Source organism: Epinephelus lanceolatus, chromosome 22 (genome assembly GCF_041903045.1).
Source record: "Epinephelus lanceolatus isolate andai-2023 chromosome 22, ASM4190304v1, whole genome shotgun sequence".
Lineage (NCBI taxonomy): Eukaryota > Metazoa > Chordata > Actinopteri > Perciformes > Serranidae > Epinephelus > Epinephelus lanceolatus.
In genome coordinates this window covers 26,641,917-26,667,474 of record NC_135755.1, presented here as the reverse complement: position 1 = coordinate 26,667,474, position 25,558 = coordinate 26,641,917, and the positions used below count along the sequence as shown (strand labels likewise).

General features: G+C 41.1%; 3 protein-coding genes, 1 long non-coding RNA gene and 1 other non-coding gene across 8 annotated transcripts in view; 3 read left to right on the top strand and 2 right to left on the bottom strand.

The window, feature by feature from the left end:
• ppp1r14bb (protein phosphatase 1, regulatory (inhibitor) subunit 14Bb) overlaps window positions 1-8,746 on the top strand; it is a 32,905-nt gene extending 24,159 nt beyond the window's left edge. The window contains exons 2-4 of the mRNA XM_033609935.2: window positions 5,981-6,064; window positions 6,160-6,192; window positions 6,326-8,746. Of these exons, the coding sequence (XP_033465826.1) occupies window positions 5,981-6,064; window positions 6,160-6,192; window positions 6,326-6,394 (186 nt within the window). The 3' untranslated portion in view covers window positions 6,395-8,746. The remainder of the gene's footprint in view (window positions 1-5,980; window positions 6,065-6,159; window positions 6,193-6,325) is intronic.
• Window positions 8,747-11,111: 2,365 nt separating this feature from the next.
• Window positions 11,112-16,814, top strand: brms1 (BRMS1 transcriptional repressor and anoikis regulator). 4 transcript variants are annotated; one of them, XM_078164417.1, is made up of 11 exons: window positions 11,112-11,244; window positions 12,003-12,061; window positions 13,795-14,010; window positions 14,099-14,189; window positions 14,271-14,398; window positions 15,138-15,217; window positions 15,685-15,781; window positions 15,920-16,009; window positions 16,144-16,208; window positions 16,398-16,437; window positions 16,525-16,814. In XM_078164417.1, the coding sequence occupies exons 3-11, from the start codon at window positions 13,836-13,838 to the stop codon at window positions 16,530-16,532; spliced, it is 774 nt and encodes a 257-aa protein (XP_078020543.1). In that variant the 5' UTR covers window positions 11,112-11,244; window positions 12,003-12,061; window positions 13,795-13,835; the 3' UTR covers window positions 16,533-16,814. The 4 variants fall into 4 exon arrangements, with proteins under 4 accessions (XP_078020543.1, XP_078020542.1, XP_078020545.1 ...); XM_078164416.1 differs by having other exon boundaries at window positions 13,791-14,010; XM_078164419.1 differs by lacking the exon at window positions 12,003-12,061 and having other exon boundaries at window positions 11,123-11,244.
• A 516-nt stretch (window positions 16,815-17,330) lies between these two features.
• On the bottom strand, window positions 17,331-18,822 carry LOC144459778 (uncharacterized). Its single transcript, XR_013488576.1, has 3 exons — window positions 18,690-18,822; window positions 18,474-18,592; window positions 17,331-17,961 (listed from the first exon to the last, which is right to left on the bottom strand). It is a non-coding gene; the product is annotated as an uncharacterized LOC144459778 (long non-coding RNA).
• A 776-nt stretch (window positions 18,823-19,598) lies between these two features.
• tmem179ba (transmembrane protein 179Ba) lies at window positions 19,599-24,980 on the bottom strand. The gene is made up of 5 exons (XM_033651929.2): window positions 24,824-24,980; window positions 23,633-23,829; window positions 22,040-22,177; window positions 21,592-21,670; window positions 19,599-20,888 (listed from the first exon to the last, which is right to left on the bottom strand). Exons 1-5 carry the CDS (start codon window positions 24,917-24,919, stop codon window positions 20,688-20,690), a joined length of 711 nt encoding a protein of 236 aa, XP_033507820.1. The 5' UTR covers window positions 24,920-24,980; the 3' UTR covers window positions 19,599-20,687.
• On the top strand, window positions 20,433-20,514 carry trnas-gcu (transfer RNA serine (anticodon GCU)). The gene has a single exon. It is a non-coding gene; the product is annotated as a tRNA-Ser (tRNA).
• Window positions 24,981-25,558: the final 578 nt, after the last annotated feature.

Here is a 25,558-nt window from a genome sequence, read left to right as displayed (position 1 = left end):
TTTTTCACATTGTGGGGATTTTTCACGGACATTTTTACAGGAAACTACAACGCGGAAGTGCGCTCGACTATGGAAGCCCAAATGACTGCGGACATTCCTCGCGGAGTCCGCTCCGCTTATAGTACGCCCGAGTCTGTGAGCACCTTTATGATGAGTTAACAAGGCAATTATACCAGTCCTAGTCAGGTGAAAGAAAGAACCTTCAAATCAGAAGGTGTACAGTTCTATTTTTCTGTTTAACAAGGAAAGTAGGTGTAACAATATTACCTTTCTGGACATTTTGTGAGTTCGGCCAAACCACCCCTGGTGGTCATGGACGCAATAAGAACACACTGAACACAAGTGTAAATGCAACTGTGTTTTTCAATCTACGTACAACAACAACCACTGACTGTTCAAAAACCAGCGTGACCATTAGCCAGTTAGCGAGCTAAGCTACTAGCAAGAAAGCAGCAGCAAAGCTTATGGATATTCATGACTCTCGTGGATGGAGTCAAGATGCTATCAAGTGTCTGCTTGCAGTTTGGTCTGACAAAAGTATACAAGTAAAAAATGGCAATTTATATTGCATTGGAGCAAATGGTGGAGAACAGCTACAACCGTTCATTTTTTTTTGAGTCCTACAGAGTCATCGAATCTCAATCAAATCTAAGTGTGGGCCCTGGAGAAACATTTTTATACCAGGTGTAAATGTAATCATGTTAAATCATATCTAGATACAACCTGGATATGACACATTTTATGTGCAAGGTGTAAAGGGAGTCTGTATGGCAGCTTATAGTTTGTTTCTCAGATGATGCAGGTGGTTGAAGCTGAGTAAAATTTTGTGATGTTTAATTCCATTTATACTAAAAATGATGCTGAAAATGTTTTTCCCTGTAAACAAAATCACTTGAAGCTGAGGTGCTTTGTAACTTTAACAGGTGTCAGAGCCATGCAGCATACGTTACAGTGGTGATCTACCTTGGTACCTTGAAAGAAGAGCTATGAATAAGTATTGTTCCTCCAGTACAGTTTCAGACACCTAAAGACTACATATCATGGAGCACTGACGGTATTCTGGAGGCTCCTGGTAGAGCAACACTGTACTCTTTGTGTTTGTCTCCTCCCCAGCTTTATCTGTTACTTGCACATGTATCCCTATAAAGTTGCACAGTGATGTGTTTAATGTATCAAACATCCAAACTGCTGATGTCTTGTGTTTGTACTGAGAAGATTCCTGGTTCAGGGTAAATCAGATTTTCCTCTTTGAACAGTCCCACACTGCACTGCTTTGTTTACAACCCCGCAGTGTGTGCCAATATCTCGTAGGCACTTTTTAGTCCAGATCACATCTGCAGCCAACAGCACAAACCCCCTCCAGACTCCAGACTAGTTCAGTAAGTCAGTCTGGAAGATTGTTTTGGAAATCCTCCCTCGTGATTCCCTGCTCTCTTTGTGTCTCCTCTCTGAAGCCCATCTTCCGGCCTTTTTCAAAATCCCTCCCTCCCTCTCCCTCTCTCCTCGCTCCACTCAGCTGCTCCCTCTTCTCGATGTGCTCCTTAACCTCTTACCTTCCTTCCTCTTGGTCCCCCCCCCCCCCCCCCCCCCCCCCCCCCCGGCAGTTTTAACAGTCTGTCTCTCAAATCATTTTCAAGTAAGCTGTATTAAATGGAAGCCAAAGTGTATCGCTTTTCAGGAATGGCAATTAGTACATTACATTTACCTTGTGAGACCGCCACAGAGATACAAAATAGAAATCAAATGCTGTTAATATGACAAATGATGAGCTACAAAGTTGAAAAATAATGTTGATTTTCTCTCTCGCCACATGACTGAGCAGTTATAGTAATAAAAAAAAAATCCAGTATCGTTTCCTTTGTCTTCACGCCTTTCTCATGCTTTGTGCCATAGCTTTCTTTACTGCATGTGGTAGCACATGGAGCCCACATGTTGTGCAGATCAGTCTTTGTGTCAGACTTAACAGCCTGTATGTGTGTGAGTGTTAATAACAGACAGCGTCAGTATGTCTGCAGTGCGAGCATGTGTGCACCTTTGTGTCTGTCTGTCTGTCGGAGCTTTAATTTTTAAATTCTGTAAGAATACCGGATTATGTGTCTTTGTGTGTGCATGTCTGTGAGTAAGTGTGTTAATGGTGTACTTTGGGTGTACTTTGTGTTGTATGTGTGTGTGTGTGTGTGTGTGTGTGTGTGTGTATTTTTTGCACATTTTTTCCTGCGTTGCTGCTGTCTGTGCGTCAACTTGTCCATTTGTGTGTGTGTTTAACTCTGCTGACAGTAAGTCTGTCTGTCACCTCCAGTCTCTATCTCACACACACAGGCTGTCCTGCTCAGAATTAAATCCTCGTACCCCACCCTTTACACACACACACACACACACATTTCATCCAGCTCAGACTTATTAATGCTCATTTTTATAATTCTTTAATCCATGTGTGTGTGAGTGAGGTGTGTGTAACAGAAAGGATGTGTGTGATGTTGAGGACTTGCCACTTGAAAATAAAAAAAAAAGCACCATTCGGTTAATGTGACACACGAATGTGCACACACAGCATGCTGTGCCTGTCTGTCTGTGAGTGTACATGATTGTGTGTGTGTGTGAGATGGAGTAGGGGGCAGTTGGGCAGGTGCAGAGACAGCTGGTGCGGGCAACTCTAACCGAGGGGGAGGACGAGAGCGAGGGCGAGATTCCTAGAGAATGACATGAATATAGGGTAGCAATTGAGCTGCAAAAGAGGGGGAAACGAGTGTTTGTACGAGTGTGTGTGTGTGAGTGTGCTGTTGCTAGTGGTGAACCGCTTTGATAGCACACACTGAGCTAGTGTGTTTGAGTGAGACAGATGGAGAAACAGTGAAAGAGAGGGAGACTATTAAACCACTTTATATAGAGCAACAGATTAATCAGAAAAAGGAATTGATTGGCCTGAGGGAGAGGGCGTGGCGAGAAGGGGAAGGAAAGAGACAAAGATGAACTTACAGTGAACTCACTTTTCACTTTTACTTATTTAATAAGCCAAATATCTCTACGCTAGGGGCAAGGGTGCTCTTAACCTTCATATTAGAGGTCAGCTTATCAGTATCAGGCGATAATTGCTTTGCTGAAATTAAAAGTGCATTAGTGTGCATTTTCCTTTATTGCAGCTATTTCTGTTTAAACGTGAATTACAGGCCAATTCTCTCCGCTAAACAGCTTCAATGATTCAAAGAAGCAAATTTGACCCTTTTGAGATTTACAGCAGCGTGTTTTCACTTTAGGCAGCAGCGTGACAGTCAGCAGATTACAGGCAAGCTCTCAATAATGTTCTCGACGTAGTATTAAGCAATAGTTCGACATTTTGGGAAATGCGCTTTTTTGATTTCTTGCCCAGAGTGAGATGAGAAGATCAATACCACTCTCATATCTGTCTGCTAAATATAAAGCTTCATCCAGTAGGAGGTTAGCTGAGCTTAGCATAAAGACTGGAAACAAGTGGTAGCAACTGGCCTGGCTCTGTCCAAGGATAATAAAATCTGCCTTGCTTCCAGTCTTTATGCTAAGCTAAGCTAAGCAGCTGCTGGCTGTAGATTAATTTGTAACTGACAGACATCAGAATAGTATCAATCTTCTCATCTAACTCACAGCAAGAAAGCAAATGTGTTTCCTAAAATACCTACTATGGGTGGTATCAATAATAGAGTCAAATGTGTCAGCATTGACCATATGTTTTTTAGTCCTGCTCTTCTCTGTTAATGTTTAAAGTGTGCGTCTTTGTGTGCCTTTGTGTCATGGCTCCATATAGAGCTGCATCAATTAGTGGATTAGTGACAGAAACTATTTTGATATTGATTAAATGCAAAAAGGGAATTCCTAAAGTAATAATACAAAAATGTTCAAGATTTCCAGCTTCTCAAATGTCAGTATTTTCTGGTTTTCTTTGTCTTCTAGTCAAACAAAATGAGGCATTAGATGACATCACCTTGGACTCTTCAAACTTGTGGCATTTTTCACAAATTTTTGGACAAAAATATTAAGCGAGAAAATGGTCTGCAGATTAATTTATAGTGTTTATTGTGAGATGCAGGCCTAATGTAGTTCATCAGAGTGTAGCACCCCTGTTGAAACACAGTCACCCCACCTCTGCTGATGTTCAGTGGGATTTTTAAGATTGAAGTGTAGCTGTCATTTGTGTTGCGAACATGGGTGGGTTATTGAAAGTGAAGAATGGAAATTTGCTTTCTTTCTACAGAGCAAGCATTTTCACAAACTGTGTGCATGTAGGCAAATTCATTTTGAATTTAAATGGACATTCTTGAAAAATATTAGCTGTTTGAAAAAGTCTAGTTTCTTTGTCTCTCCTCTCTTCGGTCACGGACAGCATGTTGGGTAAAGGAAGGACACCGCCCTCTAGTGTTCACAAATGGACATTCATCAGTCACCGCACCACGTCATACAGAGACAGAAAAGACTGTGCTGGTCAATTTGCAGACAACCACATAACATAAACACAGGGACTAAGAATAGAAAGAATGGTGAGGATTTATATCCATCGTTGCATCCATGTACCCATACTACCATACCATTTAGTATACCAGAAAAAGATTTAGTATGTCCCAATACAAAAATACCAGGATGTAATGCTTCACATTCTGATTCATGCAAGCCATCATGCTTTTATGGCTATTCTTATGCGCAGTCCTCTGTGCAGCGGAAGATACATCAAATCCACTGAGGCGCAGACAGATGACAGCTCACTAACTGCTGACGGAAGCCATAAGATAATCATATAGATTAACAGTAACAACATAAGGATGTCAGAGGAACACGTAATTTTGTTATCATGCATGTTAGAGTCTACAATGTATGGAGTTATCACATAAAAGTTAAAACTACCAACATTGCAAAATGGCAGCAAAGCTCAGCAAATTGTGTTTTGCATCTCTGAGGTAACGTTAAGATCTGCCATATTTCAGATTGCATACTTTTCTTACTTCAAAGTTCGCGCTACAGACTGAGACGGATACATTAGCAAGCACAAATATCCCAATTGTATGCATACTCCATGCAACAGTGTCTTATTTACCTAAAGTTTAAAGAAAAAGTATACAATATGGGATTCAGTAAAATGTGTGAGCACTCTGACAGTGAGCTGTAGAGGCTGGAGTAAGTCTCATGTCCCAAGTCAAGACAGGCAAGTCCCAAGTCACAGATGTGTCCCAAATTATTTCCCCAAAGGAAAAATTTTTCAACATCTGTTTTATCTAATAAGACAAAATTTTCAGTCTGTTCATTTCACACCAGCCATTTTTTGCAGCAGTATAATGTATGTAGTGGACTGAAAAAGCAATTGTATAATAATTATATAATAATTTTCTAGTAGGCTACCAAAGTTTTTATTGGTATTTGTCATATTAATGATTTAGAGAATTAAAAAAAATCGACACTTGGCACTGTGTGACGATACAATATTGCCGTACAAAAATATTGTGATACTATGCTGTATCGGTTTTTATTTTTCCCCACCGCTAGTTCACATACTGCAATTCAACTTTTGTTAACCTCTGCATATTTTTTGCATGCAAACAGTTTATCTTTGGTATCATTTGCCGCATAGTAATGTAGTTCTTTGGTTCAAACAGAGTGGATCTTTGAATGAATAATGTTAATGTCAGTTGATTCAGGAAATGAATTGATTCGTGGTACACTTTTTAAACAACATTCTTTTTTATCTCTGGGTGTTGGAGCAAGGTATTTAAGTATTCTCAAGTCAAAAGGCTCAAGTCCAAGTAAAGTCTTGTTAAAAGTCCAAGCAGAGGTGCAAGTCCTCTTTGATATTGTGTAGTCCAAAGTCATCATGTTTGTGATACGAGTCTGACTCGAGTCAAAGTCATGTGACTTGAGTCCAGCAGTGTTACCCAACCAAACATGATCACTTTTTTTTGTAAATACATTTGGGATTGTGTCTCTTAATGTGCTCTCCTCTCTTCTTCTTTTGCTGTTACAGGAGGAGGCCATTCCCGAGCTGGAGATAGATGTGGATGAGCTGCTGGATATGCCCAGTGACGTTGAACGGGGAGCCAGGGTCAAGGTAGGCCACAAACATAAGCTTGTGTCAAAGCATGCGAGGACTCACAGATGCAAAAGGCCAGATATATATTAATACCTTCTTTCACTTTTTTACAGGATTTACTGGTTGACTGTTTTAAACCTACTGAGGTAAGAGATTTATCCTTCTTCCTTCCTGTCTCCCATCCTCCTCCTCTGACACTTTACCTCTGTATCTATGTTCTGCGGATTTTTTGTTCTCTGAATCCCCCTCATGTGTTTTGTCCCACCTGTCTCCCCGTAGGACTTCATCTCAGAGCTGCTCGACAAGATCCGAGGGATGCAGAAGCTCTCCACGCCTCAGAAGAAATGATGGCGTCCCTCCTCATCCTCAACCCCCCTCATCCTCCCACCCACCTCAGCCCTCACCTCTCGTCTTCCTACCGTGCTTTCCATCTTTTTAGTTTGACGTCTTCCATCGCGAATCCTCATGAAATACTTTAACTAAACCTTGTTTCCTCTTTTTGCACACCCTCCATGCTAAAACCCCTTTCTTTTTTTTTCTTTTAATCTCTTCCTTGCCTGGGTCCAGCCACATAAATCGCTTTTACTTTTCATTTTTTGTGACCTTCCCTTGCTGTTTGTTGGACCTCCTTCTTAAAAAAAAACATCATTAAAGAAGGAAAAGTAAAGAATGCAAAAAAACAGCAATAAGCGATTCATTGGTTTGAATCCAGGCACTTTCCTTCTCTCTCTTTTTTTCACTCCTGCTCCTCCTTCACCCTTTGTTTGGCTTTACTCCTCTTCCTCACCAAGCTCTTCATCCTCCCACCCTCCCTCATATCACCCTCCATCTGTCTGAGGAGGAAGAGAAGAGGAGCCGAGTCCCATAATTACTGAGAGCGGAGCGGCTGAGAGTGGGAAGAGGCACGAGAGAGAAAGAGAGAAAGTCTGCAACAGCCAAGAGAAGAGTGGAAGGGTGAACGACGAAGGTGGAAACAGCCAATCGGCTTGAAGCAGGGCCTAATCATTGCTTATGTCTCTACCAGTGAGATTCCTTATTTTGTTATTCGTGAAGGGGGTTAAACTTGTAAATGATCCTGCTAGCAACCATGATTCTTTTGATAAGTTCAGTTTGAGGGCGTGGGGATATTCACTTGACTTTAGTTTTTTAATTAGTTAACTTTATAGGGGGGGTCAGTACAGTCTTTTCAGATAATCCCCCCCTTTAATCAGAGGCATTTGCTACAGTGGTGCATTTAAAGACTGTCATTTTTTTGTGTGTGTGGATCTGTTGAAAAATCTGCACTATGTCATTTTGGGAAGAAAATCAGAACCTCTGACCACAAAGAATAATGTGTGGTGTATCTTTAGCAACAAAGAGGGAAATCTGATCCCTGGAAATAGTGGTTGAACCTTTAAAAAGTCACTGGTTGGCTGTGGTGGTCATACGGCCCAACTAATTTTAGACTTAAAATCTTCCTTTGAGGCTAGAGTAGAAGTAGGTTCTCTTAGGTCGGGTGTGCGTGAATAGAAATCCAAGTCTTTGGGGGGGGAAAAAAGAGTGTTTTTCTTTCCTCAAATGCGTAGTGCAGTCGTAAGAGAGGCTCTTCAGAAGCCACTGCTGTCCAGCCTGCACATACACACGTTTGTGCGTCTGTGTGTCGCTAAATGCTACGTGTTGCTACATAATGTACAGCAACATTCATAATAGGAGTGTTTTTTTCCTGGCCTGTATATTCTGCTGTTCTGTACGACAAACTTGATTATTAGGATAGGACTGGTTCCTGTTTTGTTTTGTTTTGTTTTTTTTCCAGAATGCATTTTGTCACACACACACTGACAGTCCGACAGGGGGACCCAGAACAAAGCTGCCTTGTTTTTTTGTATCCACCCCCCCCCCCCCCCCCCCCCCCCTATACGTCTCACTTCTCTCCCTTTAGCTTAGAAATTATTTAGTCCGCCACATTGTCTGTGTTAGGCAGATGTCAATTCAGAGTAGTCACTCGCACATGGAAACTCCAGAGCTGTGTGTTGCTGTTGAGACTTTGCGCTGCCCTCTGCCTGTCAGTAGACCCACCAATGAGACGTCTGAATGGGACGGCTGGAGGGAGGGAGGCCACTGTTTTACATTGAAGCTGTCTAAATGCATTCACCCTTCTCTTTCTTTCTCTCACTTACACACACACACACACACACACACACAGGCCACCCTAGAGGCGGGGAAAAAGGAAACACATTAGTAAACACAGCTGCCTCTCACACAGATGTGCACACACACACACACACACACACACACACACACACACACACACACACACACACTCACACTCCAAGTGCTGAGAGAGAAAGGGATAGAGACAGACAGGTCCATAGATGTCACAAGAAGTGTGTGTTTCCCTGCTGCAGCTGCCAATCATCTCCAAGAGTAAGCCATCTGTTTCTCATTGTGAGCCAATCAGAGCTGAGACCGAAGCCCATTGGCCAATTGGAGAAGCAGCAGCGTTTGCTATGATTCCTGCAACCAATTGCTAACACCTGCGGTGACAGCAGACCTCCACTGTCTGTCTCTTCCTCTCTCAGTGCCAACACACACACACACATCCACACACACACTGGCCCATTTTCATCTTGCTGCTCTGTCATTTCTCCCTGGCATCCCCTCTCTCCTCCTCCTTCCACCCTTTTCCATCCTTTTGTCCACCCTCCCTCCCTCTGTCCTTTCTTCAGCCCCCCCCCCCCCCTTTCCCCCCCTTTTTAAAAACAGATGTTGCCTTAGGTATTATTTATGTTACACAAACCAAATAAACGGGAGACATTCATTTTTAAAAAGGTAACGCAAACACTTGTGTTACTGAGCAGAACTGCGGCACGTGGAGAATCTCGGATCTTCTGTCGCTTTTTTTTTTTTTTTTTGGAAAAACAAAATGAGATTCTGTTGTTTTTTTTAGGAGTGTTTAATACTTAGGCCTTGATACAGTGATTTTGTTTAGATAAAACAATGTTCTTTACATTTACCATTTGAATACTGCTCTGTTTTTATTGTGATCATGACACTTCTTGATGCCAGGCCTTGGATTAACATGTAGTTGAACGAAAAATCCATTCAGATACACTTTGGTGCGATTGCTTTTGCCTTCCTGGTAGTGTTTCCAAATCAAGCACGGTCTGCATTTTCTTTGGAAACATGGGATTGTACCAGGCAAGCTCAATCAGTAGGTGAATTCGAGTGGATTTTCATTTCTAAATCCAGGTTTGGATTATAACTTCTTAGACTGTTATTGAGAAGTCTGTTTTTTTACTGTTGGGGAAAATTGCAAAAAATATATATACTGATTATCATCATTGAGGCTAAATACAAGAGCTAAACCATGCGGATTGAAGGAGGGGAGGTGTTTTTTGGACAATGATTAGATCAAACCAACAAACAAATGTAGCAATATCAACAACAGGTCTTGTTTTTGCCCAATTTTGTTACACTTTTATGCAACTTTAATAAAAACATGTAAAATGGACTTATTGTTTGTCTTTGTTGGTTTTGTCAGTTGTGTGCTTCAGATGACCTAGAGAGTCTTATAGATGATCACACCGCAGTATATTTGCTTGTATTATGTTCAACAGAACATCCCTTTTGAATTTGATATTCATCAGTGTGCAATTTATTCACTAAACTAACTTAACCCCACAAATAAACTCTTTATAGTTTTTTTGCATGGAAGACATTTGGACTTAGCAGGTTAAGCACAGGTGTAATTAATAACAAGAGCACTGGCTCTGTTCCATTAAGTGTCACTGTAAGTCAGTGACACACAATCAGAGGAAAGGGAATGCAGACATAATTAATGTTATTAGCTCCACCTGTGGTATTCCTGCAGTGACATGCCAAAATGTCTGCCATGAAAAGGCCTATTGTCCAAATGATATGAATTCCACCATTATCATTTGTGTGGCTCTCCAGACATTTTTGCATTACGTTGGTGCCATCTTGTGGCTAATTGCAGTACAAACACCACATTTGTACCCTACTGAGAAGCAGGAGTGGTCTCTGAATAGTCTGATGTTCTGATCACAAGGTAGTCAATGTAAGAATGATGCTTAACACCACTAATATAATGACTGCTAGAGTAACAACTTTAGGAGGAGTTAAGGGCTCAGCTTGGATCCATGGATGGATCCAAGGGGCCCACAGTTTCAGGGGGAACCCTGGCCTTCACTTGCAAAATTTAAGATGTCAAATTAATATTTAGCAACCAGGAAGAAACTCAAAATAACCACAAATAGATGCAAAATATCTTCAAAAAGACACAAAATAACAACAACAAAAAAACAGGCAAAACAACCAAGTAGAGACACAAAATGTCTAAAAAAAATGACACACATAAACAAAAATAAGACAAGTTACTTCAAAGAGACACAAAATTACACCATTAAGACACAAAATTACCACAAGGAGACACAAACTGACTACACACAATGCAACAAAAAAGGACACACAACTACTATAAAAAGATGCAGAACGACTACAAAGAGACGCAAAACCACCACAAAGTCTGCAAGTCTTGCTCCTATGTAGGAGAGGTGGTGGGCCCCTCTGCATATCTGTGCCCAGGGGCCCATTGTCTCATCATCTGCCCGTAGTTGGATCTTTTTATTGATGTTTGGCTTGAAATGTATGTAACACAACAGGTGTTTTACACATGCATATTATGAATAAAAAGATCAGAAAAACTGTCTGTTACATCACAGAGGCCTTGATTCACACCCCCAATATCAGGTCAGCTAGGCCACTATAGATAAATATCAATCATTAATAATAACTATGAAAGATAGATTTCTTATTTTGTATTAAAATGTTTTATTTTGTTTTTGTTTTGATCTTAATGTTATGTATGTTGTAAAAATGTAATGTAAAAAAAAATGAAGATGCGCGGTATTTTTATAAGGTCTACTCTACCGGCTAATTCTGGTGGTTTGCAGCGCCAAAGTGGACTGTGATTGGTTTCTAGACACGCTTCAGCATTTTTGATTGGACAAGCGATGTTCGGGGATCGTCGCTTCTATTGGCCACTCCAACAGTCCGGCTCAGCGCTGATTGGTTGAATTCACGGGCTGTAGAGTCCGGCAAAGTGTCGAACCGAAGATTGAAGTGAGGAGGAAGTACTTTTTAAAATGGAAATACAGCAAATGATACTTTAACTTTCTACAGCAGAGCGGAGGGAGAAGGTGAGCGGACTCTTGTGGTCACTGTGTTGTCCGGTAAAGGAAACGTTATGTGTTTACAAACAGCATCGCCTGTCTGTCTGTCTGCATGGACGGATAACGTTACTTATTAATCCGTGTACAGTTGGAGGAGAGGGTCAGTGTGAAAGCTACTCTGGTGATGCCTCAGCGTACATAATGGCACTTAAACGCGTATTATATTGTTAACAACCAACTACACGCAGAGAAAATACCTGCCATTGAATAAACTTAAACATTGTGACAGTGTGATGTGATGAGCAGTCATTCCCTCGCTGTGTGGGTTCAATTGTTAGCTAGTGTTGCACTTGACTTCACTGGGCTTTATTTGCCGCTAATTTGACATGAAAACGCAACAACGAGTCTCGGTTAATTTCTTGGGGGTTGTATGTGAATGTACTGACAGGATAAATGGCTTCAGGCTCAGCTCAGGACGTTAGTTTGGTGTAAATACACCGACGGGTTCATAACGTTCACCGTCTTACTGTATGACATCACGGAAGCTGCCAGTGGTCAAGTGCGCAGATTAAAATGAGTCATCCGGTAAGGTATCAAAATAAAAACCCTGTAAATGAGTGTAGCAACATCTCGGAGAAAATAAACAGTTTGTATTTTCAACTTTTTAATTATTTTACATAGAGCGTCACCAACGTTGTGTAAGGTAGAATATGTTTTGCTTATTCTTTTGCATTTCATCAAACAAAGTCGGGTAACTTCCGGTCGTGTGCTGTGTTCTATTCCAGCTGACTTGACAGAGATACGGAAGTCATACGGTAGCTCGGTGTCCCGCGGGCTTTCCACTGTAAGTATATTCACATTAATGTCTGTCTGCACAACAAGCTACAAGTCACAAATAAAACGAGAACAGACCAACATGGGAATATGTTTTCCCCTCTGTCTGCTTTCTGTGTGCTTTCATGTGGCATTGGTTACTATTATTGCCACCCAGCTGCAGTGTTGTCATTTACCAGTGTCACCCATAATGAGTAAGTAGTAGTCGTGAAATCAAGGAAATCAACATTGTCAGTAAAGACGGTTGCGTTTCATTTAAATTTGCTCTGTGTACAGAAGAAGAAGAACCTAAAATAGCTATTTTAAATCTAGGCTCCCACTGCATTTCTCCAGTAGTGGACACATACATTGTTCTATTTTACAAGTATTGCAACTGTGATATAAATGGCAATACTTCCTCATGCAGCTATTTTATATGTTTCTATTTTAAATAAGGACATCCAAAACAAAATGGTGGTTAAAAACATTTTTTTTAAATCAGCAAAGAAATCTTTCTACGTTCTTTGAGGGGAACACTACCTAAATTAAGAACTCAAATATGTTAACTTATTTCCATGGCCTTGGAAAGTTCAATCAGTTTTTATGAACATGAGCTACTCTCTCTCTCAGCTTGAAACCGGAGAAGTAAGTGTCAGACTTGTGATGTCATCAAGTATAAAGACTGGAGCTGTCCCATGGACAATGAATAAGAGACTGATTTTGTGGACCCACAGAATGTGTGTTTATATCCATTCATTTATTATTTCAGTATCTGTAACTGCGTATCCTGGTACAGGGTCGCCGGGGGCTGGAGCGTATCCCAACTGATACTGGGCGAGAAGCGACGTACACCCTGGACAGGTCGCCAGACTGTCACAGGGTTGACACATAGAGAGACAGACACCCATTCATGCTCACATTCAAGCCAACACTTTTGGCAAACACTATCACCACTGTTCACCAGAATGACAGATGAGATTAAAAAAATATCACCATATCATATGAACACAGTACTGATTTCTGTACTGCTTAAAACAAATAAGGACCCTACTCACTGTACTAGTCTCAGACCCATTTCCTTGATTAACACAGATATCAAAATCATCAGCAAAGCACTGTCAACCTGACTTGAATCAGTTATCTCATCCCTCGTTCACCCAGACCAAACAGAATTTATTAAAGGCAGACTTTTAATAATCATTTATTTAATGGATCACAACATTCTACAACACTCCAAGGGCAGCAGTTATGACTAACAACCTCATTTCACAAAGTTTCACACTCCGTAGAGGCACCAGACAAGGATGTCTGCTCTCACCCTCACTGTTTGCACTTCTTATTTAACTATTAGGAGCAGCATTATGTCAAAACAGCAACATTACAGGTATCCGCACCAATAACATAACGCATAAAATTATCTTATATGCAGGTGATGTACTCATATACTCAGAACATTCCCCTCTACAACGTCTTTCCCAATTTGTAGTCTGTGGAGCAGCTCCAGACTTTATATTTGATGATATCACAAATCTGAGTTTAAGCATTTGGGAGGGTTGTTTATGATAATTAAAATTATCAAGAAAAATAATAAATGTAATCAAGTGATCTTAATTAGAATATTTACTAATGGTAAACATTTTTTGTACTATGTGATATTCAATAATCAATGGAATAGCTCAGCAAGAGAAAGAACAAGTTTTGGTTGACTTATAAACCTTTACCTTTGTGGTATAGTTAAAGTGTGTCTACATGTTTCGAAGCCAGGCCTGTCCACCCAACCGCCTGTGACGGTGCCGGAGGACGGGATGGAGGCAGCAGGAGAGGCACAGCTCCCTGAGGCCAACGGGGTGGTGGAGAAACCAAGAGAGGATGGTGGAGGTGCAGGAGGAGAGGAGACCATGGAGGAGAGCACGGAAGAGAGGGAGAGCGACTTGGATGATAGTGAAGACGAGGAAGAGGAGGAAGAAGAGGAGAGTTCGGGTAAAATCCAAGAGCTTTGCGGAATTGTTGCCTGATTAGATGCAATGTCTCTGTTTTTCACTGTTTGTGTCTTGTCTCCTTCGTGAAGAGATGGACGATGAAGACTGTGAGCGAAGGAGAGGAGAATGTATTGATGAGATGATGGATCTGGAAAAACAGTTTCATGAGCTGAAAGAGACGTAAGTTGAAACATAATCTCAGTAGTATGAAGAAAAGCAGAAAAAAAAGAAGGAAAGACTGACTGCACCGTGTGATTACAGGTTGTTTCGGGAGCGGCAGAACCAAGTGAAAGTGAAGCTGGACGAGGTGCTGACAGGGAAGGCTGGAGAATACAGAGAACCACTGATTGCACTACAGGACAGCATGCAGATACGGACACAAGTAGCTGGTAAGTGAAAACACACACACGGAACCCGACATGCTCAGATTTTGAACAGCCCGAGTTTGTATCTCATGGCGTACAACACTACAGTTTCCTTTAACCACAGTGGAATGATGTTCAAATTTATAGTTAATGTGTGACTTTTTTTGGATGAATGTCACCTGCACACAATATGCATCCCAAACAGACCTGAAAAACTTAACAGGAGATCTGTTACAGTTTGCATTGTATTACTTTTGTCATACATTTTCCAGCACACAAACTGGACTTTACATCTTTTACAAGGTGTGTGTGTTTTCTCAAGTCTAACGTAGCATGATATAGCTTCTGACCACTAGGTGGGGCTGTTTGACAAACATCAGTGTCTCAGGCAGCTTGATGGGACTCCAGAAGTCCCCCTGTGCTAAATATAATCTGCAGACTGGAGGGTGATTGTAGCCTAAAGTATGATTTGATTGATTTCAAATGCTATGTAAGGGCACTTTAAAGGGAATTTCTTATTCCTACACCTACAGCAATGTCTTGTTGTATTCTGCCCATTATAGTTTCTTTAGCTGTGTTCATATAGAAATGGTCTGTGTTTGGTCTTTGCTTTGATTAGTGAGTGGGCGTTAAATGATGCTAGTATCATAAAGGTCAGGCTGTGTTTGTTTCTGTCAACTTCTAAAAGCAACTAAAACCACAAAAAAAATCTATAAATATCCACTTTCTGTCTTAAACATCCTCTCTCTGTCTCTGTCTGAAGGAGTGTACAAAGAGCTGTGTCTGCAGGTGATCAAGCACAAGTATGAGTGTGAACAACAAGGAGCAAAGCAGCACCTGGAGGTAATTAACAAACATACTGTACAGCAGGCATGTTCAAAGTCTGGCCCGGGGGCCAATTGTGACCTGCGGGTGGATTTTAAATGGCTGCTGTTTCAAAATATACGAGGCTATATGGAAATTGGTTAATCAAGCTAGCTAAATTGCATTTTTTTCCCTTCACCTCATGATGACAGGACTGTCATATAGATTGTAGGCATGCACGTGGGCAGAACTAGTGTGTTTTCACACACACACGGTAAACAAGTAAACATCTGGTTACCTAGCAATGATTAAAAATGAACCATATGATGCAAGCAGCAGCTGGCCCCCAAGTATTCAAATGATCTAATCTAGCTTCCATTAAAAAGTTTGGACACCCTTGCTGTACACTGCATAGGGACACTGGTACACATTAGCCATTGTCACTGAGCAAAATGAACACATTACTAAAACTGTGTTTGTGTATTTGTACTGTATGTGTGGTACAGAGTGAGCGGATGATGCTGTTCGATACCATGAAGACTGAACTGCTGGAAAAGATAAGAAGACTGGAGGAGGACAGGCAGAATATAGACCTCACCTCAGGTACAGCTAAGATGTCATTATCATTATTAGTCTTGCTGATGTGAGGAACAACATAAATCTACTGTACTTTTGCTGCCATTGTTAAGAAATGAATCTGAACAGTTACAGTTATGTAATAAATGCTGTATTTAATTCCAGAGTGGAGCGATGAGATGAGGGGCAAGAAGTGTAAAAGGAAGAACCTGCTGGGTCGGTCGGAGAGGAAAAAGAAAGTAGCTCTGGTTTCAGGTAAACCTTCCCCTTTTTCTGCGCTCCCCCCTACCTCAACATCCCCTTTTACCTTTCATTCAAAAACATTTAAGCCCTGTTTCCACCAAGCAGTTCGGTACGGTTCAGTTCAGTACTCCCTCTCTGTCTCACAGGGCCTTTCATCGTCTACATGTTGAGAGACATTGACATCCTTGAAGACTGGACTGCTATCAAGAAGGTAAAAAAATGACTAGCTATGTCTCCATTTCAGCTCCCATGTGTCTCAGCTGTTGCACTACACTCTCATTTCAGTGTTGACATTACACTAAATTACAATGATAAGTAACTGACAGTCACAATGCTACACTACATACACACTCCAACAAATAAACCAGCTAAATGTGTGATTTCTCTGTGTGCATTTCAGGCAAAAGCAGCACTGTCGCCACTAAAAAAGAAAGTTGAAAGTAAGTCTACCTGTCACCTGTTTGCATGTGCAAACACCTTACTGTTGGGAGATTTTCTCTGTAACCCATTCTCATTTTGTCTTTCAGAGCGGTGATAGGAGGAAGATTTTACCGAAGACCAATGGCAAAGAAACCAAACTTCTCACACACACACATTCCCAGCTACTTCCACTAACAGTCACGGTTTTGTCCCCACTGCATCAACCAGAAGATTACTGTGTTGTTGTTTTTCCTGCACCCTTGACCCCGGCGACCAACCTCCCTATTGCTTGTTTATTATCTATTGCTATTTAAAATAAGTTCTTAATGATATGGCGACTATGTATTTATAGAATGATTTATAATGGTGATTAAAATTTTAATCTTTTGTGACACAAGGGTTTGCTTGTTTGTGCGATCAGTTCCTTCTCAGGTGTTTATGAGTGCACACACACACAAATTCACACACAAATTTTTTTCATGTCCTGCATGCAATGATAAAAGTAGTACATCAGTTTTATTTAATAAAGGGTCAGTTAATGTTTATTGCATCAGTTGGATATTTGAACATTTTTTAACTGTCATTCTTTAACAGATTAAATATTAATTAACCTATTTGCTCCCTTTGTTTTTATCTTTATAGCTGCTACAGCTAGCTAACAGCCTGTGCTCAACAGTTTCTGGCTCCCCGTTTCCATAGGAACAACATCAGGGAGCAATGTGAGGCATTCAGGGATACCAGGTTAAATGTTGGGAAAAAAACTTATCTCATTTAGTTCATGATGTCATTCCTCAACAGACATCGGTTGCTCTTTATCAACTTTAAGCCACTTACCTCACATGCCTAATGATAGTGTTGAGTTTAAATCAAGCTTAATGAGGAGAGGATATGTTCAAGGACAGAAGGAGACGAGTGTATTTGGACAGTGTTTATTTGACATGAAAAGTGGGAAATAGGAGAGGGATCAAGTTCTTGTACGTATTCACGTTTCACATAGCAGCCAAAGCCAATAGGAACAAGAAAGAGCTGTCAGTATTGATAAAGTGCTTTTTTCTTTCTTTCTTTTTTTCTCTGACTCTCATCACTGGGCATCTTTTCCCTTCCTTCTCTCTCTCTGTCTTCCTTGCCTCCCTCATCCATTTCTCCCCCTTCCCTCAGAGTTTCTAGACTTAAACCCCTTCTTCTCACCTCCTCACCCCCACTTTCCACCTTTAGTACAAATCCAGTGTTCACCATCACCATCACCATCCCTCTCTTCCTCATTCCCCTCACAGATGCTTGCTGAGTTTACGCGCCTGCCTCTCCCTAGCCTCGAAGGCGGCTTTGGTATCCATCAGCTCGTCCAGCTGCCGGCGGATTCGCGCCATGTCGAGCTGGGTGGACTCGCACTGCTCCCTCAGGGCGGCCGACTCCACCCTCAGCTGCGTGGCGGCTATGGAGAGCTGCTCGCTGCGTTCGCGGCACTGCATCTGCATCCTCTTGGCGTCAGTGAGAAGGGACTCCACGCTCACTGCCACTGATTCACACTGGTTCAGAGACATGTTCTGTGCAAAGATAGAGGGGGGGGGATGGAGGTCAGAGGTCAAAACACGAGCTAGACATTGTACAATGATTAGCTCAAGGACATTTAAGCAGACAGATGCTTGAAAAGAGTCTTTTTGTCCATTCGGAAGGCTCTTTATTCAGGACTCTGCTCTCTATACCTTTTGTCTGATCTGGCAGCAAACTACAGCTATCCTGCCAAAAAAAAAAATTAGATGAAGTGAATCAATAGCTTGCAGTCAGAAGTCTCACAGATCAACAGGTTTTAAACAGAACATTTGATCTGTGGAGAGTGAAGTAGCTTAAAGAGGCTTATCATGGCTTAGCTCAGGCTACAGTGGCCACTGCTGCTCTTCTCTGTATTCCTCTTTTATCCCTGTTCTTCCATCAGTCTCTTTTTATCTTCTTATTTAATTTACTCTTATTTTTTCCTCTCGGACATGTTTGCATCCACACAGCTCATTTTAAATCAGTAGATCAATAGAATAGCCAAATAGGTGTGAAAAGGTCTTACCAGAGACTCCAAAGTCAAATTAATCACAACCTTTGTGGTCTTCTTCTGGGACTCGAGTTCAAGACAGTCCTCGATGTTCTCCAGCGTTCTCTCTCTTTTATAGTTGTCCTTTAGACTTCCTGTGCATATTTAAGAAAAAACATACAGTAACTCCAGGTTTGGATTCTAATTTAGATGTAGATTGTGGAAGTAGCTTTTGGAAGTTGATTTACAGACCAAGTGAAGTTCTTCCTCCAGTGTGCTGGTATGTCTTCCCTATATTGTTTTATCTCCGTTCTCTGTCCCCATGTGTCTCCTTCTTTCCAATCCTGTCTCTCCCTCTCTCCCTCCAGTGATTATTATCTTCTACCTCAGGGCTCAAGTGAGGTCAGGTAATCCACAGAGATTAGACATTTAAGGAAGGAGTAGGAGTCATGTTGTAATAGCAGGAGTAAGCTGTCTATTTTGATCTGTCAGGTGACCACTGGGAACTCGCTCAGTCACACCTCGTTCAATTTTTTAAGAAATCTCCCGAGTCTGATGGTCGAATATTGATCAAATATTTGTCAGTATGCAGCTACAGTATGTTTTACTTCACTGCCTGTGCACAGATTAACCTATAAATGCATTTTTCATGGTGCATTTAGATTATTACCAATATAAATAAAGGTCTGAATTTATTTTGGGGTTTTCTGATATAGACAAGTTCTTGGGTTTGGTAAGATTGGTGATCGGTTGCTAATCACTGACGAATATCACAGCCAAGCAGTGGTTTGTTGGGGTTAGCTGTCCTGGGCAAAATTAATAAACTGGTGGGACCTATTGGTTTTGTGAGGCTGTAGCAGAAACAGGCTTCTGATGGAAGGGAAAAAGGCAACATGAAGTATGCTTTGTGCTAATTTCTTCTGGAGGAAATGCGCTGTTTTGTCTTGAATCTATCCCTGCTGATTAGTACTTGAATTGGATGGCCAAAATAAAGCTTAATTGCAATGGAGGAGCATGAACTGACACAAAATATACTCAGTTTAACACCCATGTATCCCTGGTACAATTCCTAACTTGTTATGAACCAGCAGAGGGAGACACAGTTCATCATATCTGTCTCCATGTCTCCATTCCCATTGAAAAACATTTGCAGTACACACATTTGGGTCTTTGTGTTTTAACTCTTTGGTTTATTGGTTCAAAAAGGAGCACACCACGTGTCATCACTACAAACCAAGTGGCTGAGATCTTGACATACAGACATTTAAGGTACATTAACTCCTAAGGTGCAATATCCCAAACACAGTATCACTGTTGATGAGCACCTAGACAGGATATTAGATGTAAAAGTTATGGTGGGAGCAAATATCATACCTAAAAGTAAAAATCCATTTATGTGTTGCATAATTTAATATAAGGTTACTGTGGTTGTTTTGAGCCATAGCAAGTCTTTCTATAAGCAGTGGTTATGTTCACATAGTGTGACAGACTGGACTATCCAAGATCACATGGCAAACATTTCCAGACAAAATGAACAGAAACGACAATCAGCCTCAATGTCACATAAAATAATTAATTATAAATAAAGAACAGAGGCAACTCATAGAAATAAAATTAGTGGGCACAGAGTGGAACTTTTCAAAAAAAAAAAAAAAAAAAGACTTTAGGCTTTTGAGGGCTGTGTTAATATTTGTAAAATGAGTGAAAATGTTTTTAACATAGGACACATCTGCCAGTCAAATCAAAAATCCAAAATTGTAGCACACTGATATAAAAAATGAATGCCTGCAATAAACATTGTCCTGCTTCTTGTTATGTAAACAAATAGATATATTTCTGTGTGATCCAGTGGTCAGACATTTGAAGTGGCTTTTGTGAGTACATGTGGGAAACAGGTAAATGTTCTTATCAGCAGTTAAAGTGGCAGTCTGTGGCAGATATGCCCTGACAGAAAGGCTTGACAACATTGTTGTTTTTAGTGAGGGACACCAGCTTGACGAGGTGGCCGAGTGGTTAAGGCGATGGACTGCTAATCCATTGTGCTCTGCACGCGTGGGTTCGAATCCCATCCTCGTCGACGCGCAATGCTTCTATTGTATCACAACACTCGGGAGCAAATAAAGTTAAACACAATAAATAACTGTGACAAATATGAACACTGAATGTGTCTACCTGTTTTCCACATCTACTCCCACATAATCATGTTGTGCTAATGTACGTGTTTCTGTAAGTCATCTTCCACGCCCGTCCTCACTGTGGTCTTGCGGGACGGTTGAAAAATGGCTCAGTCTCTGCAGCCGTCACCCCCGCGTCACCAAAAAGCCCCCCGGCCGGCCCACCGTACCCTCCATACCCTCCTGGAATCAACTTTGACCCTGAGCTCTGACGCCTCTGGACGAGCACCAGAACCCCGATGATAAGCCAGAAGAAGAAGTTGACCCACACTGCCGTCTGAGGAGGAGGAGGAGGAGGAGATGAAACATGACACACAAGATGGACTTGAAGCTCTTTCATCTGAATCTGAATTTTTTTTTCTTTTTACATATTTTTTTGTTCTTTGGATGTAAATAAGGTGCCAACTTTCATTTAAAAAAGCATCAACATAGAGCTTGTTTAAAAAAACAAACAGTGCCAGAGGAGGACCCCCCCCCCCAATAATAGTCCCTGCTAAGCCCTGAATGTCCTTAAATCCTAGAAACAACCCTGTGTACACCTGACCTGTGCAGGGCTGCTGCAGCTGGATTTGCCTCTTGGCAAAGATGAGTGAGGACAACAATTAACAGTTTATTAACGGGCTGCTTGTCTCCCGTCATTTTGCAAAAGTGGCCCCCGGGCAGAGCAAGCTGAATATCCCCGCACTAGTGGTTCTTTATAGCTGTTTTAAGAATGAACGCTGACTGAATCATGTCCAATTCATTCACACATCTTGTAAAAACTAGCTCTCTGATCACTTTTCTTTTAAACTCTCTTATTCCCGCAGATGTTAGGCAACTCTTCCATTCATTAAACTGAAGAACAATGACCATATTGCTCTTTTTTGCTGTATATTATTAAAAGGAACATTTGGGGTATATAACATGTAGTATAACATAATGCAAAGAGTTACAAGAACTGGTTCTGTACCCATAAAAAGCAACGGAGGAAGCCTACTGACCTCAGCTTTATATAGACTGTTGTAGAACCTTTCCCCTTTAAGTGGGCTGACCCAATTCTTGGCCTGGGCATCTTCACATCTTCAGAGACAGAAATAGATCGCATGTTAGAAAGTTACTGATCATAACATTTCAAACCAACATTTGTGTCCTGTCAAATAGGTGTTAGCTGACTGGCTGCCAAAGTTCCTTCAAAATAATCATGAAATATCAAACATGACCACTTAGGCTTAAAAGTTATACAGTAAGCATACTTATAAGGCTGTAAAAAAGAGATGAAGACAGTTAAACAGTTCTGAGTACAAAACGAAAAAGCAAGCAAGCATGAGGGTAAAGCTCACAGGGTTTCAAAAGTTGTGTTGACTTTCATTTCTGACTTAGTGTGGACAAGCCTGTGCATGTTGCGGTCGCACTGTGAGGAGTGTGTGAGTGTGTGTGTGCCTGTGCCACCTTGTGATGTTGGGAACGCTCTCTATGACCGACTTGCAGAGCGAGTCGCGTCCGATCTTCAACATGCACCCCGAGATGAGCAGGAAGAACAGGAAGAAGCCACTCGCAGCTATAATCAGGTTCATCCCCAAGCGCTCCCTGTGGAGAACAGAGTAAACAGAACAAGGGTGAGAACGGCGGCGAGCGTTCTGTGAAGCGATGGAAAACAGAAATGGAAGAATAAAGTGTTATCTCAACCTCTGAACAAATGAGGAAATGACGTCAAACTACTGTATGTAACATGTGACTATGTTACAATGGCATGTCCTCTGTGACCAGGTTTTGATTTCTGCTCCATGTTTGTTTTTCCCTCCTCGCCCGTTTTGCAGCCTGAACTGTTAGACCAGTGTCAGAGAGGCCATTCAGTCTGTAAAACTTGTAGCAAAACCTAATTAAACCATCCTGCTGACACACCCAAAATAAGTTTAAAAGTGTGGGTTGACGTTGTTTCATTGTTTCACACTAACAAGGATACAACTCTGGAGTAGGGACAGACAGTGTAATGGCTGATACAAGTTAAAACAAGCATAACAGCAGTTGTGCTTTTACGAGAATTGTGACACTTCTGTTTTCGTGCAGTTGCACGGTTTCTGTACATGCATTTATAGTAAAATGCTTTTACACATGCCTGGCTGAGATGGCTGTTATGGGTGGGAAAATACTGTATGGGATATTAATATCAGCTTTAATACATGATATTCATTTTCCTCTCGATTTTGAGTGGAAACATTGACTAGTGCCAATTTTTTGAACTTATATCAGCTTTTATCACTTAAAAGTTTCTTGTGTGATCAATTAAGATTATTACAAGCTGTGTAACATTTGCGTTCACTTAGTTGGCAAATAGTAAAGTTCAAATATAAGATGATTACAGAGTTACAGGAGAAGTTTCAGTTTTAGTCAACCCATTTTAACAAAGGACCAAGCCCCCCCCAATATAGTGATAAAAAATATAAAGGAAAAAAATTGCAATGCTACAACAGGCAAGCATGCACCAATGTCCAAAATAATCTGTTTTGCATCTGGTTTGCTCAAGTGGTGTTGCCATACCAGCTTTTGCTCAACAGCTGTGGGCAGCAGGTACAATCACTGTCAAACACTGTACTGTCTCTCTGTTTCCTTACTTTCAAATGTATTAAAAGTGTAAAACTAAAATGTAATATGAGTGTTAGGTAGGCTATATCACTGTCAACTGTTATAGTTTTCGTAAAGAGTTGGTATGTCATAAACAATAATATAAAAAAGTCGTAAAAAGACATAGTGTGTGCACTTTCCCCCGTGCTGCCTTCAGTCATGTGCTGGCTCCCTAAAAAGGCACTCAGTCATCCCCTGCTCATTGATTTTTGTTTTAAGTTGGTTTAGCTGGTGAGTTTCTACAAATGTCTCCTAAGGGTTGGGTCACACAAGGTTTGGCCCTGCTTTAAGGATTCCAACAGAGTAAGCAACAGAATTCAACAGAAAGACAGAGGAACTCACAAACAATGGCTGTTTCCTCTATCAGGGCACTGAGAGCTAATGGTTTTTGATGCCATACACAAACACGTGTGCAATTACCTTTTGATTTCCCCTTCGATGCAGAAGGAGTACAGCCAGTACAGAGACAGTGAGAAACACACCACTGCCACCAGGACTGATATGGCAGACACAAAGTAGCACAGAGAGGAGGAGCTGGAGGACTTGATATCAATGAGGCTTGCTGTAGCATTGTAGTTGACGAGTCCATACAGCATGCACCGACCTCCAAAATTACCCTGAGAGATAAAGAGATTTTAAATTTTATTTTTGTACTTCTGTTGTTTCTTTTTTGTCATTTTGTTTCACTCAACAGTCTCAGTTTAGTCACATTGTTCCCGTGACTTCCATTTTGTCACATTGCTGTAATTGCACCAACAAAATACAACACACATAAAGTGCAGCATCTGACTTCTATAAAAGAGTGGAGAGAATAATTGGGCACGAGGACCATCTGGTCACATGATGAGAACAGTATCTGGACACATGACTCTGTTATTACCCGCGCGCGCACGCACATCAAAACAATTAGGTGCACGCGCATTTTCACACGCTCATGTATTTCCTGATAGAGAAAGTGGAGTTAAACGGATGTTAAGCCTCAAAATAAATGTTATTCTTAACTGTGCCTTTAGCTAGAAGCTCATTAAATTAAGTGGAATAAATTGGACACACAGTGATACAATACTGCGCGTGCTGATGATAATAGAGTTTGCGTAATTTTCTTTAGTGTTTTTGATAAGGAAAGTAGTTCCCTTTAGGAAACAACACATTGTGATGTAGGAACTAGCCTAAAAACACAGATATAATATAAAGATGTGTCTGAGACTTCCTACAACACTCACAGTTAGCAGGAAATCAGAAGAAAGTGAAAGCGCGTGTCTTTTTTTTTAGCTGCTCGCGCCCCACTACTAACAGCCTACGTAACATTTACAGAAATATGTTAAGATGCGCACGAGCGTAAAAAGGGATTAAAAATTTGTTTTGGCCCCCAAAAGCAGCGTACTGTGTTCATTTTAGAACCGAGATATATCGAAAACATAATTAACTTTGAATACGGTAAAATAAATGGCACAAATACAGCCTCTATGTTGTTATTTTTTCCGTTTTCACTGCCCGTTTTCACGTTCTGGAACTCACGCGCGCACTGAAAAAGTGAGTCTACCCGGAAGAGGATGGAGATAAAAGAAGTTTAAGGATTAGTTTGGTTTATTGATGTATGGATGAAGTCACCTGGACAATGGTGACGGATGCGGCGGCAACAATCCCACAGACGAAGCAGCAGGCGTACAGACCCAACTCCAGCAGCAGCAGCCCCGTTAACGCCATCGTCCTGCGGTCAGGTTCGTGTCTGGGAGGACACCAGCGTAAAGGCAGCCACAGTTAGATAAATAACTTCCGGTATGGTCCTTCAAAGTAAAATCTTGGATGATAAAAGCGATAAAACGTTAATTGACTTGAGCTTGTAAGGAGGAAACAATTAGCATGTCTTGAAGAGTGCGCAGTAGAAACAGGGCGGACTGGTGTCAAACACAAGTGGATAAATCAATTAAAAGTTCCAATTAAATGTTCACGATATGCCAGAAAATATTATACACAGTTAATTAAAGTTTTTCATTGCATGACTGACTGGAGTTTAAGGCCGTATTTTAGCAGTCGTTTCGTTTATCACTGTGTAACTGAATATCCTTGAGGACAGACAGACAGTCAGTCATAAAGATGTGATATTCAAAACAAAATCTTTCAATCTTATTGACTTGAAAGTTGTTGTATTAGGCTATGAAAAGACTGAAAAACATCATTTAAAATTCTGTTAATAAAGCCAGATGAAGCCATTTTGACTCGCACTACTCACCTGTCTGTTCCTAATGCAGTGTATGATATGTCACGCTTATATTTTGAAGATAAGTGTATTTAGTTTCCGGCGTTATTTTGGCCGTTTTTGCGTCCCTACAGTCCAGCTGCTCG

Excerpts from the sequence above, each read along its gene's own strand:
- brms1 (XM_078164417.1), top strand. The coding sequence starts at position 13,836 with ATGGAGGCAGCAGGAGAGGCACAGCTCCCTGAGGCCAACGGGGTGGTG. Across the intron at positions 14,011-14,098 it reads GGAAGAAGAGGAGAGTTCGG|AGATGGACGATGAAGACTGT; the intron begins GTAAAATCCAAG and ends TCCTTCGTGAAG. Across the intron at positions 14,190-14,270 it reads TTTCATGAGCTGAAAGAGAC|GTTGTTTCGGGAGCGGCAGA; the intron begins GTAAGTTGAAAC and ends GTGTGATTACAG.
- tmem179ba (XM_033651929.2), bottom strand. The coding sequence starts at position 24,919 with ATGGCGTTAACGGGGCTGCTGCTGCTGGAGTTGGGTCTGTACGCCTGC. Across the intron at positions 23,830-24,823 it reads CATCCGTCACCATTGTCCAG|GGTAATTTTGGAGGTCGGTG; the intron begins GTGACTTCATCC and ends TTTATCTCTCAG. Across the intron at positions 21,671-22,039 it reads AGCGTTCCCAACATCACAAG|ATGTGAAGATGCCCAGGCCA; the intron begins GTGGCACAGGCA and ends CTGTCTCTGAAG.